Raw genomic sequence first — 20,638 nt, 5'->3', positions numbered from 1 at the left:
CTTGTGGCACTAAGTAATTCCTTAGTTCTTTCTAAGGAACTCTTGAGCACACTCCACCGCAGGTTGTTTTTCACTTTCCTCTCTCTGGCAGTCACCAGCATCTGCATGCGGTCCTGGAGGTTGTCCGGTGGTGAACAGGGAGTGAACTGGGATCACTGCCCCGGTGTCCAGAGGTGACTGATAATGCAGCTGTGGGGAGTGTCAGCAACCGCAGCAACTGTCCTCAGTGGACATGGTGCAGTCCCATGCCCCACCCCCACCCCTGAGCGCCACGAGTGATTTTAGTGTTGGGGTTTCTTCCCTATGACTATCCATGTCTCTCTGCAGCTCCCTGTCCCCTTGTCTCCAGGAGTTTCTTATTTGGTGTGTGTTGTGGGGTGGGGGGGCGGGGGTGGGCAGGTCAGCAAGGATCCCCTTGGAAATCCTATAAGACTGACTCTACAGACCTCCTCTATTATGTAGACTACTTTCTTTACAAGAAAATGATCGATATTCCAAGGTTTTTCTATAATATTTGAAAATCAGACCCTCCAGGCTGAGTTTGTCTGTATGGAGGGAAATAACACCCAAGATAATCCAGATCTCCCTGAAGTGCTTATAAAAGTCTTCCTGTGTTTCCTCCCCACTCTGCAGCTTGATTTCATGCTCTCAGGTGTTTAAAATCCTTAATGAATTACCTCACAGTTCGTTTGGGTTGAATGAACCACGTGACCAATGAGTCAGTTATTAGCCTGCTGTGGACTTGGCATATTAAAGAGAAACGACTGTGAGGCACCTGGGTGGCTCAGTCGGTTAAGTGTCCGACCTCAGCTCGGGTCATGATCTTGTGGTTCACGAGTTGTAGCCCTGTTTCAGTCTCTGTGCTGACAGCTCAGAGCTGGGAGCCTCCTTCAGATTCTGATTCTCCCTCTCTCTCTCTCTGCTCCTCCCCAGCTCACTCTCTCTCTCTTTCTCTCAAAAATAAATACAAACATTTAAAAAAAATTAAAGAGGAAACAATTTATTGGGTAATCATCCCCAAATAAATGCTCTTGCCGGTCCAGGAATAACTGATTTCTGCCTTTAAACTTTGCTATACTCTCCTCCCTCAGATGTTTCAGGTAAAGAGATGAGCAGCCTTAGAAATTGGGAAATCCTTGGGGGAGGACCTTTGGGGAGAATGACAGATTCAAGAGAAATCAGAATCTATGAGAAATACTTCTTTTTTTTTTTTAATTTTTTTTAATGTTTATTTATTTTTGAGAGAGACAGAGACAGGATGTGAGTGAGTTGGGGCAGAGAGAGAGGGAGGCACAGAATCTGAAGCAGGCTCCAGCTGTCAGCACAGAGCCTGATGCCGGGCTCGAACTCACGAGTTGTGAGATCATGACCTGAGCCGGAGTTGGATGCTCAACCGACTGAGCCACCAAGGCGCCCCAATGAGAAATACTTCTTAAAGGAAGGTTTTTGTTTTTGTTTCTGTTGGTGGAAAGAGCTATAAAGAAAACCTGCCAGAAAGAGAAATTCGATCATTTTATGAATTAAACTTAATTTGGAGCACTACTTAATCTGTGAGGTAACTGGCAAAATTTAAAAAAAAAAAAAATTTAATTAGACTACTGATTGTTGCAAAGTCTTAAATGGGTCTATTTCAAGTTGTCTGTGTAGTGCAAAAGCCAGTCGCCTTCCATCCTGGAATGTTCTCAAGGTGACATCTAGAGGATATTGTGATGATATCTCAGGAAGTTATTGATATGTTTGCATTCTGGAAGGAAGTTTTATCAAACAGCTAATTTAAGTGAGGCCTCTTGTGGTTAATGTCTCTACAGAAGGGAGTACCCAAATTACATGGGTCCATGGTGAAATTCCTTCTTGCGTAATTCTTGTGTATAAAAATAAATTAAAAAAAAATTCTAGCACCCAAATAATGGATTCGGGTTTCTACAACTGTTTTGCATAACTTAAGAACGCATGTGTTTTGGAACCAGCTACAGGGAGTCCTTGAACTGCGCCAGTCATGGGTGTCTGTCCACATCCAGCAGAGCTTCTAATGAGCACAAACTAGATTGGTTTGAACCTTATTTTTTTCAGGTAGTTTTTGCACATTTCAATTTAGGGTAATAAGGTTTTGAAAGGATCAGAAGGCAGATATTTGCTTCTAGGAAACTGTAAGCTTGGATAATCACATCTGCAGAAATCTACAGTGAGCCAACTGTACTGAGCACAGGGTGTTAACGTAGGAGGCAGAAAGAGCACAAAGTCAGACCAAGGTGGGTGGGTGTGTTGTCAGAGGCCTGACAGGGCCAGATGAGAACAGCAGCGAGCTTAGAAACTTGGGAAAGATGATGAAAAGATTGAAGGAAACGAAGCCCAGCAAAAAGGTTGAGTGAGGTAGCTCCAGGCCTCTAGGATGGTAATTTATAACCAGCTGCTGCCACTGCTGAGGCTGAAGCAAGGGGAGCGGATGAAACCTCGGCAGCAAGGAATTAGTTGAGCTGGAAGGAAAGATAAGCAGGAGTTGCCGTGTACCAACCATAGTGAAAAACTGAAGGAGGGGGATATGACCTTTCTTCCCAAAGATCTTCACTTCTAGGAAACCAGCCCCGGAAACAGAGGAGGAGTCAAAGGAACTGAATCCTTCCTAGACTATAATCAGTATCATTCGTTCACATTTTGACAGTCTCTCAAAGGCAATCTGAGCCATGGCTGAGATAGCAGATGGTTCTTGACATGTGCAGTAAAACACGTAACCCGGACGAGCAATCATTTACATCTGAACATCTGCACCATGCCCCACTCCCCCTGCCATTTCCCCAGCTCGACTGCACAGTCGAGGGTGGGGTTGGGGTGGTTCCCCAAGAGCCCGCTGCAGACCTGGAGTGAGCCCAATGCTCTGAAAGGGGATAGCCGAGGTTGAGGGGGGTGGGGTGGAAGCGCCTCATGCCTCAGGGCAATATGAGTCAAAGGTGGACAGACAAGCGGTTGGAGGGGGAGGGAGGAAAGAAAGCTTGAACAAGTGAAGAGAGAAGGCCATGGAACTAGGAGCAGGAATAAAAGCTGTGAGACTGGGTGCACAGAGTGCTGATAGGTCCAGAATGAAGGGTAATCTGATGTTGAAAGCAAGGAGGGGCTCTTTGGGAAGATGAGGGCAAGTGTGGTGGCCCCTGCGGAGAGGTCAGGAGGGTAAGAACGTAACATCAGAGGGATTTCCTCCTGGTTGAAACTAGATAACACAAGAAAGTGCTTCACATGCCTTTTGCCAGAGGAGCAGGATGGTGTATGCCCTGATCTCCCCTACCGAACTCTGCTGTTCGGCTCTGCCCCACATTGCCTTCTACCCTGTTGGATATGCTCTGCAGTACCTGTGTCCAAGCTGGGCTTGTTTTTGTCTGACCTGAGACAGAGATGCTGCATCAGTGATGGAGATTCTTCCTTGTTGTGGCCCCTTGGTGTCTGTGCCCCTGCCCGTCTCCTCCAGCCTGGTCTTTTGGGATAGCTACTGCATGGTGGTAACCCTTCTCCGTGGACTGTCCGCCTGGCTCCCGACCTGCTTGCTGCTCCACCTGAGCCCAGTCCACAGTGCGTTCTCGACTCTGACTCGTTCACCAGGTTGTAACCTGCCACTTGGCCCTGCTGTTCGGTGCCTTCAGTGTTTTAAAGAGCCTCATATTCAGGACCCTGGAGGGGTGGGTGGAGGGATGATGTAGATGCCCACCATACATCCACCCTCCTTCTGTTGTGTGAAAGGGCCAGTCCATGCACGGTGCTAGCCCAGTGCCAGGTGGGACCCAGAGAAATGTCTTGGAACAGTCTGGGCCAGAAGAAAAGCCTTTACAGAGCAAAGGAGAAAATTGGAGCAGTAAGTCTACCAGAGTGAGCAGGGAAAAGCAGAGCACATGGGGGCTTGAGTGCGGTGGTGGAGCTGAATTCAGCTGAGTGCTGCTGCACAGTCACCAAATTCTTAGTGACTTGGGACGAGATGCTTAGCCTCCCTAGATGCCAGTTTCCGTGAAGGAAGAGGATAGTGATGATGGTGATGTTGATGAAGATAAGAACAGACTGCAACAAAAATCACTTCTGTGGTACTTCCTGTGTGTTTGGAGGGCTTTATGTATATGAACTGATTTCATCTTCAGAACTACCCCACGAAGATGGTACTGTGTTTGTGTTCATTTTATAGATGTAGAAACTAAGGTACAAAGAGATTGGGTAAGTTGTCCATAATCCCACAACTAATAGAGAACGGAGCCAGCATTCAGACGCGGCATCTGGACCCAGACTCCACACTCTTAATCACATGATTCTTCGGCTGCTCAGTAGAAATTGCATGGTAGAGAGTTGCTTATCTTCAGAGGTTGGACAATGTTTAACTTTTTTTTTTTTTTTAATTTTTTAATGTGTATTTTTGAGACAGACAGAGTGTGAGTGGGGGAGGGGCAGAGAGAGGGAGACGCAGAACCCAAAGCAGGCTCCAGGCTCTGAGCTGTCAGCACGGAGCCTGACATGGGGCTTGAACTCACGAACCACGAGATCATGACCTGAGCCGAAGTCAGATGCTCAACTGATTGAGCCACCCAGGCACCCCGAGCAGTGTTTAACTTTTTAACGGAAACATTTTATTTTAACTTAAAAATGTAAAGATATGTTGTTATTTCTACGCTACTTCCTTATCTTTGCACAGAGTAAGCAGGGTCCCTAGACACTCAGACCAGATGCGCCCTCACATCTTGGGCACAGATCTTCTAACGATAGGAATAATGCTATGAGGACAACATTATACTCCTTACTTAATTCTGGACTGTGAATATGACTCAGGCCGAATTGCCTCTTGTAAGGAGGAGAATCAAGGATATGCCTTGGACAGGTTGATGGTAGAAACATGACCTTTTTGGATACATTAAGAAGGTTGCGAGTAGCATCTAGCTCTTTGTATACATTTACTCATATGATTATTGTAATAAACCAGTGAGTCATCATTAGCATCCTTGGTTTTACCAGTGAGGAATCTAGAGTTCAAAAAATAACATCCCCAAGATCACTCAGCATGAAAAAGGTACAGACCTGGGAGTCAAGCCCAGGTCTCTCAATCTCCAAAGCCCAGGATCCAAGCCATTCATTTTGCTGCCAAGCTGTTGGAAATAAATAGCTTCAATTAGGAGCATTATTAATGAGTTTCTTTCCTAGTTCCTTCCAACTCTGAGACTCTATATTTCTGAAAGATTTTTAAGTAAAGAATAGCACAGTAGCCCTCTGATCCAGCATACTGCTCCCAGGAACCCCTTTTTGGGTGCCAGATGAAGCTGGAGTTGGAGGTTCCTGATGTGGGCTTCGTTCCCACATCTTCAGCTCAGTTCCCATTGGGTTGCAAAAGGGATAGTGTGATTTATATCTCAACCCCATGAAATTTGAAGACAAAATACTATATTAATATTGTACCCTGTAAATCTTTTCTCGCATTAGCAGCCTTCTGGTAAAGTTTGCCAAGGAAGCATTGCCATATGTGCTGATGGAGCTGAACTAAAATGAGAAGATTAGAAAACTAACCACACTAATAAATTTCATTTGAGGCACTTGGAAAATAGACTGCTGTTTTGACAAGTAGAAACAACACACACATCCATTCTCTGTTTCTGATGGTTAAAATGAGTTTCCAGACTCCAACAGAAACATCTTATATTAGAAGCCTAATTTTTCTGCTGAGTTACCCAGATGTCATACATATATGTACTTTCAACTTCAGTGTGATCGTATTGAAGTGCTGTAGCAAGACTGGCTGTTTTGGGCATTACTGAGCCACGTTCTCCTGCCCCCCCCCCCCCCCCACCAAGTCAAGGAACCAAGAGGGTTATTGAAATTCCCAACTCTGTGACTTGCCATTGTCCCACGGATCATGACCACTTGCGAAGGGCATTTACCCAGGGCTGATGGTGTCAAGGCCCACATCTGTAGTGCCACTCAGATTGCCGTCAGATTGCCGTCCACAGCCACCTTTGTTTTCTCATTTAGCCAGGCCAGTTGCCACACGAATGGTACTTACCCAGGACTCCCCATGTGCCAACATCTGGCCCAAGTCTTAGGCATGGATCTGTACTTTGCTTTTATTCTTACTGAGTTGAAGTTATTCATTTGGTGAAACTCAGGGCTTCTAATTCTATTACCTTAACCTCTTAATTACTCTCCAAGTCTTAGCTCTCTGCCTTGATCATCTCTCTTTCGCCCGCCTCTAGAACTTTTTACTTTTTAAACTTTACTCTCTACTTTAAAAGCCACCCCAGGTATCTACAGAATTTGGTGCACTCTTCTTCGCGTGACATGGGAGAGAAGTTGTGGTACAGGGCACCAGGTAGGGTCACCCCCTACAATCAGACCGCCTGGGTTCAACCTGTTCCCCCATCTAACAGATGAGCGACCTTGGGCAGGCTCCTTGCAGTCAGCTTCAGTGTCTGTTGATGGGATAAACATAACTTTGCACTGTTACTCTTTTGACTCGAGTGGATTAAATGTGTTGATTCACAAAAAGCCCATAGAGCAGTGTGTGGAATGTAGTAAGTGCCCCCCAATACAGGCCGTTGTCATCATCCCTACCGCTGCTATTTCTGACCAGCCTTCACTGATCTTGTCCCAACCCTGAATGTGCCACGAACTTGAGATTTGGGGGCCTTTCACTCACAATTCCCTCTGCCTGGCCACGTTGCCCTGCATGCTACCCACATCTCTTTTCTCTGGTAAACCTCTGCCTGTCCTTAAAGATCTAGGTCAGGGACCTCCTCCTCTTTGACGCCATCCTCCCTCCTGTAAGAAACTGGTGTTCTCCAACACATTCACATAGTTCTTTTGATACTCTGGGCTGTGGCACTCACCGCTCTTTTTTAAGGTGGTTTATCTCCTTTTGGGCACACCGAGACACCTAGGGTTCCCTTTTCTTTTAAACTGAGAATCTCTCCTGGGGGCAGCACAGATTTACTATGTCCATCCCAGTTCCTTCCAGTCCCAGGCATGCAAAAGGCACTTGGTAAATGTTTGCTGAACAAATAAATATTTGCTGCCCTATATTTATTCTTAAATACAGGTTTTTTTCTCTTTTGTTTGGTTTTTATTTTTGCTGTTCACGGTGCATTACTAAATTTGTAGTGAGAAAGACAAATCTCAGTAGCTGAAAATGCTGGCTGAAGTGATTGTACCTAACACCGTAGTCATTTGGCTCTGTGGGCTGTTTTTTATTAATCATTTTAAAAGACTGTCACAGGGTAGTTCTACAGAGAAGAGATCATCATTTAAATCACAGTGCTTTCAACTCATCCATGGTTTTGGTCTACAATTTAATGATGAGAAAAATACATCTAGAAAGTAAATATTTAACTAAACATTTTGGTCCCTGACCTGAATACAGAGTGACATGGGAATCGTAAATGCTAAGATGTAGTTACAGCAGCTCATCCTGATATTCTACCTGTAGAAATTAACATTGTACTTTCATAACGTAATAACAAAGCCTCTCTTCTCCTATTAGACACATCATATTACCTCATAGGGTATAAGTAAAAGATTCACAAGCGAGTGTAGTTTAGAAGGAGAGAACACTGCCTCCTTTGAATAAGAGCACTTGCTTTGCCCGATAGTTCATGTTTTCTGTGCTGCTCTGGGTTATTTAGATTATAAAGAGCAAAGCCCTATTCAAACTGGCGAGAGCAGAGCTCGGGTAAGGGTTTACTTGAGAGAGAAGGAAGGCAGAGCTCTCGCAGTGATCCCAGGGCGGGAATGTCCCTAGAAGCTGGCCTCGGAGGGACCAGAAAATCGTCCAGGCTCCTCCTCTCATCTGCGCACCTTTCGTGGGCTGTGTTCTCTCTCTGGCATTTGCTTCCCATTGTCTCCTCTCTGCCATCTCACTTCCTTTTCTTGTCCTTATTTTCTTAAGGCTTCACTGTGGCGTTAGCACCTGCAGGGCTTCATCATGCCACGTTCCCCACTCCACAGGGCGTCTTCTCAGTTTGTGCCCCTGTGCTAACTGGCTCTTCACCTCTGAGGACTCGGTTATGCTCCTGGGGGAAGATTCCTAACTGGCTAGCTCTACTTCTCTCCCCGCCCCCGCCAGGAATAGAATTTAATGATTCAACACTTAACACATAACACCCAGTGCTCATCCCAACAAGTACCCTCCTTAATGCCCATCACCCAGTCAGCTCATCCCCCCACCCAATTCCCCTCAAGCAATCCTCATTGTATTTAAGAGTCTGTTATTTAAGAGTCTGTTATGGTTTGTCTCCCTCTCTGTTTTTATCTAATTTTTCCTTTCCTTCCCTTCCCCCTATGTTCACCTGTTGTGTTTCTTAAATTTCACATATGAGTGAAATCATATGGTATTTGTCTTTCTCTGACTGATTTATTTTTCTTAGCATAATACCCTCTAGTTTCTTCCATGTTGTTGCAAATGGTTAAGATTTCATTCTTTTGGATTGCTGAGTGATACTCCAATGTATGTATAAACCACATCTTTTTTATCCGTTCATCAGTTGATGGACATTTAGGCTCTTTCCGTACTTTGGCTTCTATAGATAGTTGGCTGGCTCCACTTATGGTACCAGATCACAGGGCCCAGGTTGCTGAACTCAGTGGCTGCATCTATCTTAGGTGTCTTACCCTCGTCCAATCAGCTGTGGTCCTGGGGTGCAGCAGGCTCAAAGAGTGGCTGCCTAGAGAAGACCTTGCAAACTCATAATGAGGATTAAATGAGTTAGTAAAGTGCCTGACACACAATTAACAATTTGTGAACTGTTTTCAAGTTAGTTCCTTTTTTTTTTTTTAATTTTTTTTTTTTTTTAACGTTTATTTATTTTTGAGACAGAGAGAGAGAGAGCATGAACAGGGGAGGGGCAGAGAGAGAGGGAGACACAGAATCAGAAGCAGGCTCCAGGCTCTGAGCCATCAGCCCAGAGCCCATCGCGGGGCTCGAACTTACGGACTGTGAGATCGTGACCTGAGCTGAAGTCGGACGCTTAACCGACTGAGCCACCCAGGCGCCCCAAGTTAGTTCCTTTTAAACAACATTCTCATTAGCATCATCCTCATCACTCAGTTCCACAATGAAATGAGCTTTCTCACATTTTTTGTTAATGATAAGGCTGTTTTATATGTACTTTTTCTAGAACCAGAAGCACAGAAAAACACCTCTTTCTTGTAATGATATCAGCAGAGCAAGAAAATGATGAATGACAACTGTCAGTTGTCCTCATTTCCATGTTGGCATTGGAGATGGGGGGGACCTTGGTGAACTGATGCTCAGACCCTAAAGTGTAGAGCCTTTCCCAGCTGGAGCAGATTACCATGATGTCGGAAAGAGGTCCAGGGCTGTCAGATGGATGGGTGGATCAATCGATTGATTGCTCTGTCTTTACAATAAGCTCAAATTATCTTTGAAACCCTGCGCTACTCAATAAAACATGTCTGCAGGGTGGATACACACAGCCCTCATGCTAGTAGCAACTTTTGTCCGTGGGCTTAGGAAGAATAGTGTGTGCCAGGCTGGTATCTCAGAAGACTTTGCAAGTGAACCCTTTTATGTCGATGAATTAGAAAATTGTCCTTGATAAACAAAGGCTAGCATCATGAAGCCCCTCTCGAGGAGAGCAGTATGACACCGGGAACAATGTATTCTGATCCTCAGGGATAGCTTGCTGCGTGTTTCCAAGAAAAGGCATATGCCTTTGATTTTATTTTCTTAGAAAGAACAAATGAAAATAATAATATTTTTTAGTTTACCTATATAGGTCCGCTCCTGCTCTAAGTTCCTTTCCTGGAAGCGGCCGTAACCTCTCCCTTATGCTCTGATTCGTAATTCCCACTCAGCCTACATGTTTAAAACTGAACTCTTCACTTCTCACCCCTTCATCTCTACCCAGGTATTCATGTCAAACCCACTTTTTCTTTTGCTGTCTCCTCTCCTGACCCACACACGCACGTGCACACACCCGCGCATGCATGCACCCACACCCACACCCATTAGTGTGTCCTGTCTTTTTACCACCCACCAGCAAGAATTGGTCTTTTTAAAAATATGAATTAGCATATCACTCTCCTGATTGAAGCTTGTAATTACTTTTCATTGAACTTAGAATATTATCAAACTCAGGACCCTGGCCTACCATGTGGCGGTAGCATCTGGCCCCGACCTGTGTCACGCCTCACTCCTGCTTTGTACGAGGCGGCTCACCAAGGTTCACCCTCATTTTTGAGCACACCAGGCTTGTTCCTACTCTGCTTTCTTTGCCTTATCTGTTCCCCTTCCAGAAATGCATTTTTCCCTAGTTGTCACGTGTTCGGAAAAGCCTCTCCCTTGCTTCCGTCTGAGGCTGGTCTGAGCAAGAACCTTGTTTTGTGCTTGTTGCTAAGTGAATGAATGGCTAAACTGTGGGCCTTTGGGGGTAGGAGGGATGAGAAGAGTGTTAGAAAAAATAATCTATTCACTACAGTGCACTTATTTCACTTACTTCAGAGGCAGAAGGGAAAAGAACAAACTTACGGAATAATGAGATTTCCTGTGTCACTAATACTGTTGACTTACTCAACATGCAAACGACCCAGAATATGAGAGGGAATTTGCTTGGGCCTGATGTGGCTCTGAGACACATTAGTACTTACACATACCATTCCGAGTATTCTCGTTAAAAGGAATAGCAGAAAATCGCCGCAAAGATCGCCCCAGTTTTTAGATGGCGATCCCCTCTTTAGAGCTGTTGATTTGTTTAGTTAACAGTAATTTATTTAACATACTTCTACTTTTTGTTGTTTTTTAGGTCTGTTGCCACAGTTATTGGGAGTTGCCCCAGAGAAGGCCATAAAACTTACAGTAAGTCTTTTGAGTTGATGCTTCTGAGGAAGGGAGTTTGCATACACGCAGGAGTCCAGCAGATAGTCTCATGGGAAATAGTGGGTGTGTGTTTCCTCAGAGGCGCTGGCTAATCTCAACCGAGGCCCTCGTGACACCCAGCTTCTCGCTGTCCTCCACTGAACACCGAACATCCACACATGTGATGTTGTATTTGAACAAAACTTACAGCGGCTGCTACCACCACTACCGCCACCGCCACAGCGGCAGAGGGGGCAGCACTTGCCGCTAACTTTGCCTCGAGACCGACCATATGAGGCACAACACATATGATCTGCTAGTGTTTAATCTCAAGCAAAGTGTGACCCAGAGGTTAGATAAGGAAAGTGTGGTCCACGGGGTTTAAGTGTTTACCTGTGTTCACACAGTTCATGAGTGGGAAGATTAGAATTCGAAACCAGATTTTTCTGACTCTGAAGTTCAATTACATGTGCTGTTTATAGAATTCATGTTTTGGGTATATTCTCTGAGCATCTGCTGGGCCACATGTTCAGGAGTCTGAGTTCTAGTTGAAGTTGATCCTTTATCCACTGCCAGGCTCTCGTGTAACAGACGGGCGATTTTCAGGAAGTTTGTGGAATGGGTGGATCCTGCCTTTCTATCACGAAGGTCATAAAGCCCCAGGAAGTTCAACTCTACTTTTAGACTGGGCTCTGTAGCCATGGTGCCTGAGATTTTTTTACTGTGTTACTGCGTGACCTTGGGACACCTAATCTTCTCTGGCTTGTAGCTTCCAAAACCATGATTGATTTTTAAAATTGCTTGTAGTACATACCAATTTGAGTAGATGATACTTAATTAATTAACGTTACTGATGTTGAGAATCCCTAGATACTGAATTTCTATTAAGCTGAAAATTCTGCTTATTCAACTTTGTCTCAGTAATGAGTTTTGTTTTAGATTAAATTTTGTTAGAAGACTTGAAAGTGATTTTTAATCAAACTCTGTGAAATAATTTTTAACTTCTAAATCATATGGTTTTATTTTGTTCCTCATGTCAGTATGTCTCTCTTATGCTCTTGTGGTTGCCAGACATATTTACATTTTAGGCTTATAAGCCATCTCTTTTTCCTTTTCCTTTTCCTTTTTCCTTTTCCTTTTTCCTTTTCCTTTTCCTTTTCCTTTTCCTTTTCCTTTTCCTTTTCCTTTTCCTTTTCCTTCTCCTTCTCCTTCTCCTTCTCCTTCTCCTTCTCCCTCTCCCTCTCCCTCTCCCTCTCCCTCTCCCTCTCCCTCTCCCTCTCCTTCTCCTTCTCCTTCTCCTTCCCCTTCCCTTCCCTTCCCTTCCCTTTTTTCTTTTCTTTTCTTAACATTTTATTTTTAAGTAATCTCTTACTTAAAGAGTAATTTCCACCCCAATGTGGGGGTGGAACTCACAACCCTGAGATCAGGAGTCACGTGCTCCACCGACTGAGCCAGCCAGGTGCCCCTGGCCATCTCTCTTTCAGTTTCTTTCTCCCTGAAACATCTGGAAGATACATAGATAGATAGACAGACAGAAGACAAACTACATATGTAGTTGAGGGTACTTCTCAAACTCTTACAATTCTTAATTTACTCAGTTTATGATTACTTCAGTATACTTAGAAAAAGAACATACTTACAGTTGTATATTTATGTGTGTTTAATGCCTTTCTTTATGTTTTTCATCATCTTCCATAAATATTTTTCTTTAAGGTGAATGATTTTGTGAGGGATAAATTTATGCACAAAGATGGTTCGGTCCCACTTGCAGCAGAAATCCTTGCTGGAGGCTGTGTAAGTACCTTTTACAGAACTCTGTGTTTGAAAATATTATTGCACATGTATATCCCCACCATGGTAACCTAACATGGACTAAGGCTTCTGTTCAACCACAGATCCTGTGCAAGGGCAGAGCCTTCTAGGGCACGGACAACCATTCCTGAGATGGAAGGGTAAACGTTCCTGATCTTATTGCCTGTTAAGTCATGCCTGTTAAATCCATCATTGCTTTTGGTTGGTTCTGCAGTAGAGGTCATTTGTGGCAGAAGTGTTTGGCCTTTAAAAAAATCTTTGCTAACCTTTTTCTGAAGTTAATTTGTAGCACGTTCTTTCCTCATGGCACCCTCTGCTGGGTCAGGCACTTAAATTTGTCGTTTGGAGTCAGCAGCCATAGCTCTGTGCTTTGCTTCACCTTACAATACCAGCGACTCCTCAAGCTTCTCTGTGCTTCTGGAAAAAGGACACTGGAAAAAAACTGGCTGACTGTTCCGCATTGTCAAAACTGCTTGGAATGAGTATTTCTTTATATGAATGAACAACCTGCATCTTGTTCTTAAGCTCTGCAAAACATGATGTCTTGTTTTATCTCATGTACAGGTTTGTTCATGTGAATGCAAATACTTTAAGTAAATTAAACTCTTCTACAAAGACTGGCACTATTTAAAGATAAGGTTGGTTAAGTAAACAGACTTTGATCACTAGGGCAATACAATATCGGTATATTTTCCATCTAAACCTATGTTTCTTGTGAGAAAGATGAGGTCACTTACTTTTTTTAATTAGCTTGTTCTCTGCAGGGAGTGGTACTCACAAAATAATCTTTTCTTGAAAATCATTGCGTTTAGATGGCAATGGCATCTAAAGGGCAAACACCTGAGAATATTGAACCTTTGTTTGGAAAGGGCTTATTGTCCTCACATTGAATGGGGGTTCCTTGAATGCAGCAGGAACTAAGAAGTCCTAGTCCTGGTAGTTCTTAAGAATTAGGTGGAATTTGGCTAGTGCCTGACTCTCTTTCTGTTTGATCACTGACCTGTCATAGACGGCCAAGTAGGATCCCCTTGTCCTGTAACTTTAGGAGCATTCAGGATGGAAAAAGGGAGGCTTTAATGTCCTAAATAAAAAGAGCACACAATAATAATCAAAAAGAATATTATTAGAAGGTGTAACAGCTACTCTTCCTGGTAAGCAGTCTTCATTTGAAACAACCATAGTGTTCATTTGAGTAACTAGATTTTCTCATTGCAAAGTGGCATGGCCACAGTCTGTCTGGCCTGGCCTCCAGGCTGGCGCACGGGACTTGAGCTAACAGGGTGTTTCTGTAAGTCACATGGGTTTGCTTTTCTGAAAAAGTCAGGTTTTAAACCTGCTTGAAAAGACATGATTGTACATCTCTGTAAGAATTTAAAATGTGAAATTAATTATGTGAAACTCCTCGAGATTTTGGCAATAATCTGGAGGTTTATTTTCTTTTTAATGAAAACATTTTGCCTGCACCCGGGCCTGGGTGCCGGGGAGATGGGTTGTGGCGCGTCCTGTCTGCCGTAGGTGGTCTTGTTCTCTTGTCTGTGGTCGCCCGTTTTAAACCCAAAGCACAGATTGGCATCAGAAGTGGATGCCTCGTCATTGTAAAGAGGCGTAGCCCTTCTTCAAACCTGATCTAAACACGGGCTTAAAACTGGAGCCACTTGGGCTTTGCAGCTACTTAAACTATCTGTGAAAGGAGGTCTGCCGTCCTTCATCTCAAAGGCTGGTAGACAGCAGGGTCCTCGATGTTTCAAGTCTCCCGTGTTGCTCCCGCCACCAACGCTGCTTTAAGATGAGAGAGTTTATTTTTCGAGTGAGCAATCCTGTAGGTAGCAAACAATCCAGACCCTTCAGATCTCTGAACAGTGGGACGGATGATCCCATCTTCAGTGTGTTTTTAAAGCAGCTGCACCTTCCCTTGCCAGCTGCGACAGCATTTTCCCATCCTTGGAGCCAGACACACACCTTAGAGAGTCCTGTGAGCTCCAAAGCCTCGTCTCTCCGCCTGGGAATACAAAGGGCTTTGAAAGCTTGGGTCACGTGGCCAGTCCCCCTTCTTAGTTCACCCGAGCATGCCAGGCAGTGACTTCTGAGTCCCCGGGGAGCTCCCCTTGCTTCGTTATTACTGAGAATTAGTACACATGGCTGACTTTTCACTTGTAACTGAAGCTGCTCATTTCTTTGAAGAAAGCCTTTTCTGTTTTATTGTCTGTTTTCTGCAAAAACAGGGAAAATCCGTCAGGAGGCCTTTGTCTCGTTACCTTCATAGCACTTAGCAAAGCTAATAGTCTGTTTTATTATATTGTTTCAGAAAAACAACCACAATGATAGTAAATTTGGAGGAAGTTTTTGGAAGAAAAAGGGAATAAAATTAATACCCTTTATTAATTTATTTTTGAAATAGTAGAATCTCTAACTGAAGAGATAAATCTTCGGTGTCACTGATGTGGATAAAAGGGTTAAATCTGACTCAATTTTTAATGTCATTGTTTGCACTGAGATTAGATTTCAGTTAAAATTTGATTTCAGTTTTCTGAGCATTTCTGTAGATTCACACTTAACAGTAGTGGTATGTTCAGCACAGTTCAAGACAAAACGAAATGCTGAGCCTGGGGTTTGCAAACTCTGAGTCTGAAAAGTTCTTTGTGGTTTCTGTTTTCTCCATACCTTGGTTTTCTACAGGCTGGTAGTTGTAGGAGTTTTGATAGAGACCCAGATCCTCAGGCATCCCTGCACAAGTATATACCTTCTGTTTCTTTCCATCTTTCCCCTTCTCGGGTCAGGAGCTCAGCCCCTGTAGGGGGACATGATTGGGGGTCACTGTCAGTGATGGTGGGGCTCACAGTAAATTTGGCAAAGGGAAAGGGGTCTGTCACTACCCATTTCCAAGTAGATTCCCAGTGACTTTGGAAACATACTATCTCTCACCACGTTGTTGTTATTACTGTGTTGCTGCTTAGAAATAACACAGGTAATGCCATCCGTCTGGAAGCATCCGTCCTTAACATAATAATTGTGTGTTGACTGTCTTCTCTGCATCCAGTGAAATAAGAGGATTGAAATCCTGAGAGGTCTGGGATCTTCAATTCTTGATCCTTCGATCTTAACAAGTCTTCAGATAAGGAAATGCAAGTGGTGCCATTACTGTTTTCAAGGACAATATAAAAGTGATGATTAACTTATTTGGCAGGAAAATAAATCTCCATTGAAATAAAAAGAAATGAAATAATATTCACCAGGAAAAAAAAAATGTCAAAGGATGAACCTCTCTCTTTTAAAGCTCATAGTCAGTAAAACTTACTTGCATACCAATAGAAAATAATAGCATTCTGTAACAATTTTTAAGGAGACAAGTAAACATGCTTTTTGAACAATGGTGCTTTGACGATGGGTCCACAGTAGTCTCTTCCTGTTGAGATCCATACACATAAACACACAGATGCTGATTGGTATGTATGTGTGTGTGTGTAATATATCCAATGCTTATGGAAGTTTATATTCATTTCAAGTGACAGAATTGATGTGCTCACATCACTGGTTTTGAAAGGGATTGGTGAGATTATGACCACTGATGAAAACATGGCATGAAGAGCAATCTTAATTGCAGTCTCCTACAATATGACCCTGACGTTGTTGCCTGTATTCCCATTGTTACCGGTGATTCCTGTATGCTTATTTTTATGCCTGTATAGCAGTGTATCAGAGACCATTTTTTGAGGCAAGTTTTTATCATTCATCTTTTTTACATGACATTCAGCCTCAGTTAATCCTCACTGTTTAAAAAACAAAAAGAGGGGCGCCTGGGTGGCTCAGTCAGTTGAGCGTCTGGCTTTGGCTCAGGTCATGAGCTCACAGTTTGTGAGTTCGAGCCCCGCGTCGCGCTCTGTGCTGACAGCTCGGAGCCTGGAGCCTGTTTTGGAATCTGTGTCTCCCTCTCTCTCTGCTCCTCCCCTGCTCATGCTCTGTCTCTCTCTCTCTCTCTCTCTCAAAAATAAACAAACATTAAAAAAAAATTAAAAAAAAAAAAAAAACCGATACAAGGCACACCGATGTGCCTACCACTTAACATAAGATGTCAAATGTAACACATGCAACTGGAGGCCCTCCCGTATCTGACACAATAGGTTTTCCCTCTTCCGTCTCCCAAGAGATAACCCTATCCTGAAATTGGTGATTTTCATTTCCATGCATGTCTTTATACTTTTTATAAGTGTAAACTTGAGCAGCATAAATATTTGCTTTTGGAGGCTTCATTCTGACTCCGTGCTACAGGAGCAACTCATGATTCTTAGGTTGATGCTGTTGCATTTTTCCCACTAGCGCAACTCCTATGCTTTGCTCACAAGAAAAGAATATATTGTAAATGGGAATATTCTATTCAAATGTTGTCATGTGGCATACAGTGAGTATGCCTGTTACAGATGTGTGGATTTACATGATTTTATACAGCTATGATTGGAACAGTGTATTTATTTAACCAATTTTTTGTAACTTGGAGTTTCTTCCCTAAAGTCCTTTCTTCAGTCTCACCATTTAAACTGCTGCCGAACACTAAGTAGGTTTAAAATGATAACCCTCCCCACTGCCAGCGCACATGCTCCCTGTCTGCCTTACTGCCCTCACTTCTTGCCTCCTTCCTAGTGGGAATCATATTAGTGTTCTTGAGGAGGACAGGCATTCTGGTTATCTATTGCTGTATAACAGGTCATCCTGAAACTTTATTTATTTATTTATTTATTTAACATTTTATTTATTTTTGAGACAGGGAGAGACAGAGCATGAACAGGGGAGGGTCGGAGAGAGGGAGACACAGAATCTGAAACAGGCTCCAGGCTCTGAGCTGTCAGCACAGAGCCAGACGTGGGGCTCGAACTCACAGACCGTGAGATCATGACCTGAGCCGAAGTCGGCCGCTTAACCAACTGAGCCACCTAGGCGCCCCCCTGAAACTTATTTTATTGTCGCACATTTGTGTGGGTTGACTGGGTTCAGCTGGGTGCTTCTCATTTGTGATCTCCATGTGATTATAGGCAGATAGCAGCTGGGGCTGCAGTCATCTGAAGGCTTGACTGGGATGGATGTCCAAGATGGCTCCCACTTGTGGCTGGTAATGATGCCAGCGAGGCTGTTGTCCAGAGCACCTCGTGTGGCTTCTCTGGGTAGCTTTGGCTTTTCAAACCTTGACAGCTTGATTCTAAGCAAATGCTTCCCCAAAGTAGGCATGCTAAGAATCCTGGGCAGAAGCTGCAAGACTTCTTAGGACCATCTGACTTTGAATGTCACCTCTGCTCTCTTCTCTTTGTCAAACAAACCACTTACACCAAGGTTCAAGAAGAGAGAAATCAGATTCTATCTTTCAATGAGAGTAACGGTAAAGAATCTTTAAACTATCTTTGGAGGGTTCAATAGGCAGTATTGTAGGACGAGAACATCCTCATTGTCCCCTACTTAATGACGATTTTATAGTTAATCCCACGCCTTCTCTGAGGATCTGTTGCTGATTCTAGAACCCATTCCTGCTCCAGATTGCTCTTGATTGCAGGGGCAGAAACTCACTAAAGTAGCAATAGCTGAGTGAAGGTTTACCTTGAGGGTGTACATGACATTAAAGGCTCTTGAGAATTGAGGCAGCCCTGGGAACTGGCTGCTTCCTGCATTTTCTCCTGTTGGCCATCTTGGTTTTTCTCACAGTGACTTTGCATCTCTCTGCACATTTCTTTAAAGACTGTTTTTTTCAAAGCAGTTTTATGTTCACAGAATTGGGAGAAAAATATAGAGATTTCCCAAATACCTCCTACCCCTACACATGCATAAAGTCACCACTATCAACATCCCTCACCAGAGTGGTATGTTTGTTACAATTGATGAACCTACATTGACACATCATTACCATTCAAAATCCATACTTTACCTTAGGGTTCATTTGTGGTGTTATATGTTCAATGGGCTTGGACAAATATATAATGAAATACATGTATCATGTTAATAATCACACAGAGTATTTTTCCTGCCCTAAAATCCTCTGTGCTCTGCCTATCTCTCCCCTTTGCTTCCACCCCTAGCAACCATTGATCTTTTTTACTGTCTTCATAGTTTTCCCTTTTCCAGAATGTCCTGTAGTTGGAATCATGTAATTTGTAGCCTTTCCAGATTATCTTCTTTACTAGTGATATGCATTTGAGGTTTATCCATGTCTTTCATGGCTTGATGGCTCATTTCTGTTTATACTCAGTAATATTCCTTTGCCAGATGTACCAGCAGTTTATTAATTCTCCTACTGAAGAACATCTTAGTTTCTTCCAAGTCTCAGCAGTTATAAATAAAACTGCTGTAAACATCCTGGTGCAGGTTTTTGTTGAAAATGTAAGTTTTCAACTCCTTTGAGTAAATATGGAGTACAGTTGTAGGATCTTACATTAAGAGTATGTTTAGTTTTATAAACAAACGAAAAAGTATGTTTCGTTGTATAAGAAATTCTCCAAACTGTCTTCCATATGGCTGTACTATTTTGCATTTCCACCAGCAACAAATGAGAGTTCCTGTTGCTCCACATCCTTGCCAGCATTTGTCATCATCAATGTTCCACATAACCTTTTTTATTTTTAGAGAGAGAGCGCGTGAGTCGAGGAGAGTGGTGAGGAGTGGACGGAGGGAGAGAGAGAATCCCAGGCAGGCTCCAGGCTCAGCACAAAGCCCGACACAGGACTCGATCCCACGATCCTGGGATCATGACTTGAGCCAAAACCAAGAGTTGGACACCCAACCAACCAAGTCACCTAGGCGCCCCTCCCCCTTTTTTCCCTTTTCTGCATAGCTGTTTATTTTGTTTATTATGTTTTATTTTGTTCCTGATGGTGTTGACTTCAAGAATTCTCTTCATGTCCTTGCTGGCCATCTTGCCTCTCTCCCTAACAAATGACTTTCAGCTTCTTTTCATCCTCAGCCCCAGCTAATTAGTGCAAGTAGCTCAATTTTGTTTCGTTTTGTTTTTCATTTAATTATTAGAGGGGGAATTTGATTGGCAAGCATCAGCTTCGTGTGTCAGGCTCTAGATCAGCCTTGAGTCATGACCCCACTCAAATATTAATAACTTTGCTAAACAAAATCATTTGTTTCAACCATCTTTAAATGCATTCAAACACTTCTTGTACTTTTATTTTGGTTTTAGCTTGAATTCTGTATGGATCCTTTGAATAATAGTGTATGTACTTTTGTCATAAAGTATACCCAAAGGCATATTCTTTGTGACTGAGTTTGAAATCCCTTGAGGTTTTAGACCAAATCATATCAGACCAAGGAGAAAAGTTCCTCATGGAGTGAACACATAGCTCTGATAATCAGCTTATGAGTCAGATATCCTGAAGTGGATTTAAGTCCTACTTCTGTGATCTTTCTCTTCTCAGGGTTTTATGTGAAGATGTGGTCTCACAATGTAGTTTTCTTAAGGCAAACTTTTTATTTGTGATGGGTCTTTGCACATCTCCTACTTATAAATACAGAATGATGTAAGGCTCAGTCATTAAGTTCAACTTCTGTGAGGTTGCTCCTGTGTGACATGTCAAGTAACCAAGATTTATTATGATTTATATTGAGGCTGTGGAAATAAGGTTATTATTTTTTTAATACTTGCCTATTTATTTGTTTATTTTTAGTTTATTTATTTTGAGAGAGCTTGAGCAGGGGAGGGGGAGAGAGAGAATCTGAAGCAGGCTACACACTGTCAGTGTAGAGCCCAACGTGGTGTTCAAACTCATGAACTGTGAGATCATGACCTGAGCTGAAATTAGGAGTCAGACACTTAACTGACTGAGCCATCCAGGTGCCCCACTGGTTGCATCTTTATAGTTCACTTATAGTTTAATGAAAATCTAATGGTTAGTTAGTTCGTTTTCAGATTTTGGTTAGTCAGTTCGTTTTTGTTATTGTTTGGAATGTTCTCTGGGAGGTTTTTTGGCATACCCCAAAATGTATGCCCATATTGTAAGTTTTCTTTCCTTCCTCCCTCCCTCC

The 20,638-nt window shown here is 43.1% G+C and overlaps 1 protein-coding gene across 5 annotated transcripts in view; it reads left to right on the top strand.

Annotated features, from left to right (window-relative positions):
• SLC25A13 (solute carrier family 25 member 13) overlaps window positions 1–20,638 on the top strand; it is a 183,931-nt gene that overhangs the window by 118,878 nt on the left and 44,415 nt on the right. For all 5 annotated transcript variants that reach the window (XM_078442205.2, XM_078442225.2, XM_078442213.2 and 2 more), the window contains 2 exons: window positions 10,770–10,822; window positions 12,536–12,616. In XM_078442205.2, the coding sequence (XP_078298331.1) occupies window positions 10,770–10,822; window positions 12,536–12,616 (134 nt within the window). The remainder of the gene's footprint in view (window positions 1–10,769; window positions 10,823–12,535; window positions 12,617–20,638) is intronic.

The sequence above is a fragment of the Panthera onca genome, chromosome A2, assembly GCF_046562875.1.
Source record: "Panthera onca isolate mPanOnc1 chromosome A2, mPanOnc1 haplotype 2, whole genome shotgun sequence".
Taxonomy (NCBI): Eukaryota; Metazoa; Chordata; class Mammalia; order Carnivora; family Felidae; genus Panthera; species Panthera onca.
This window is presented reverse-complemented; position numbering and strand designations above follow the sequence as displayed.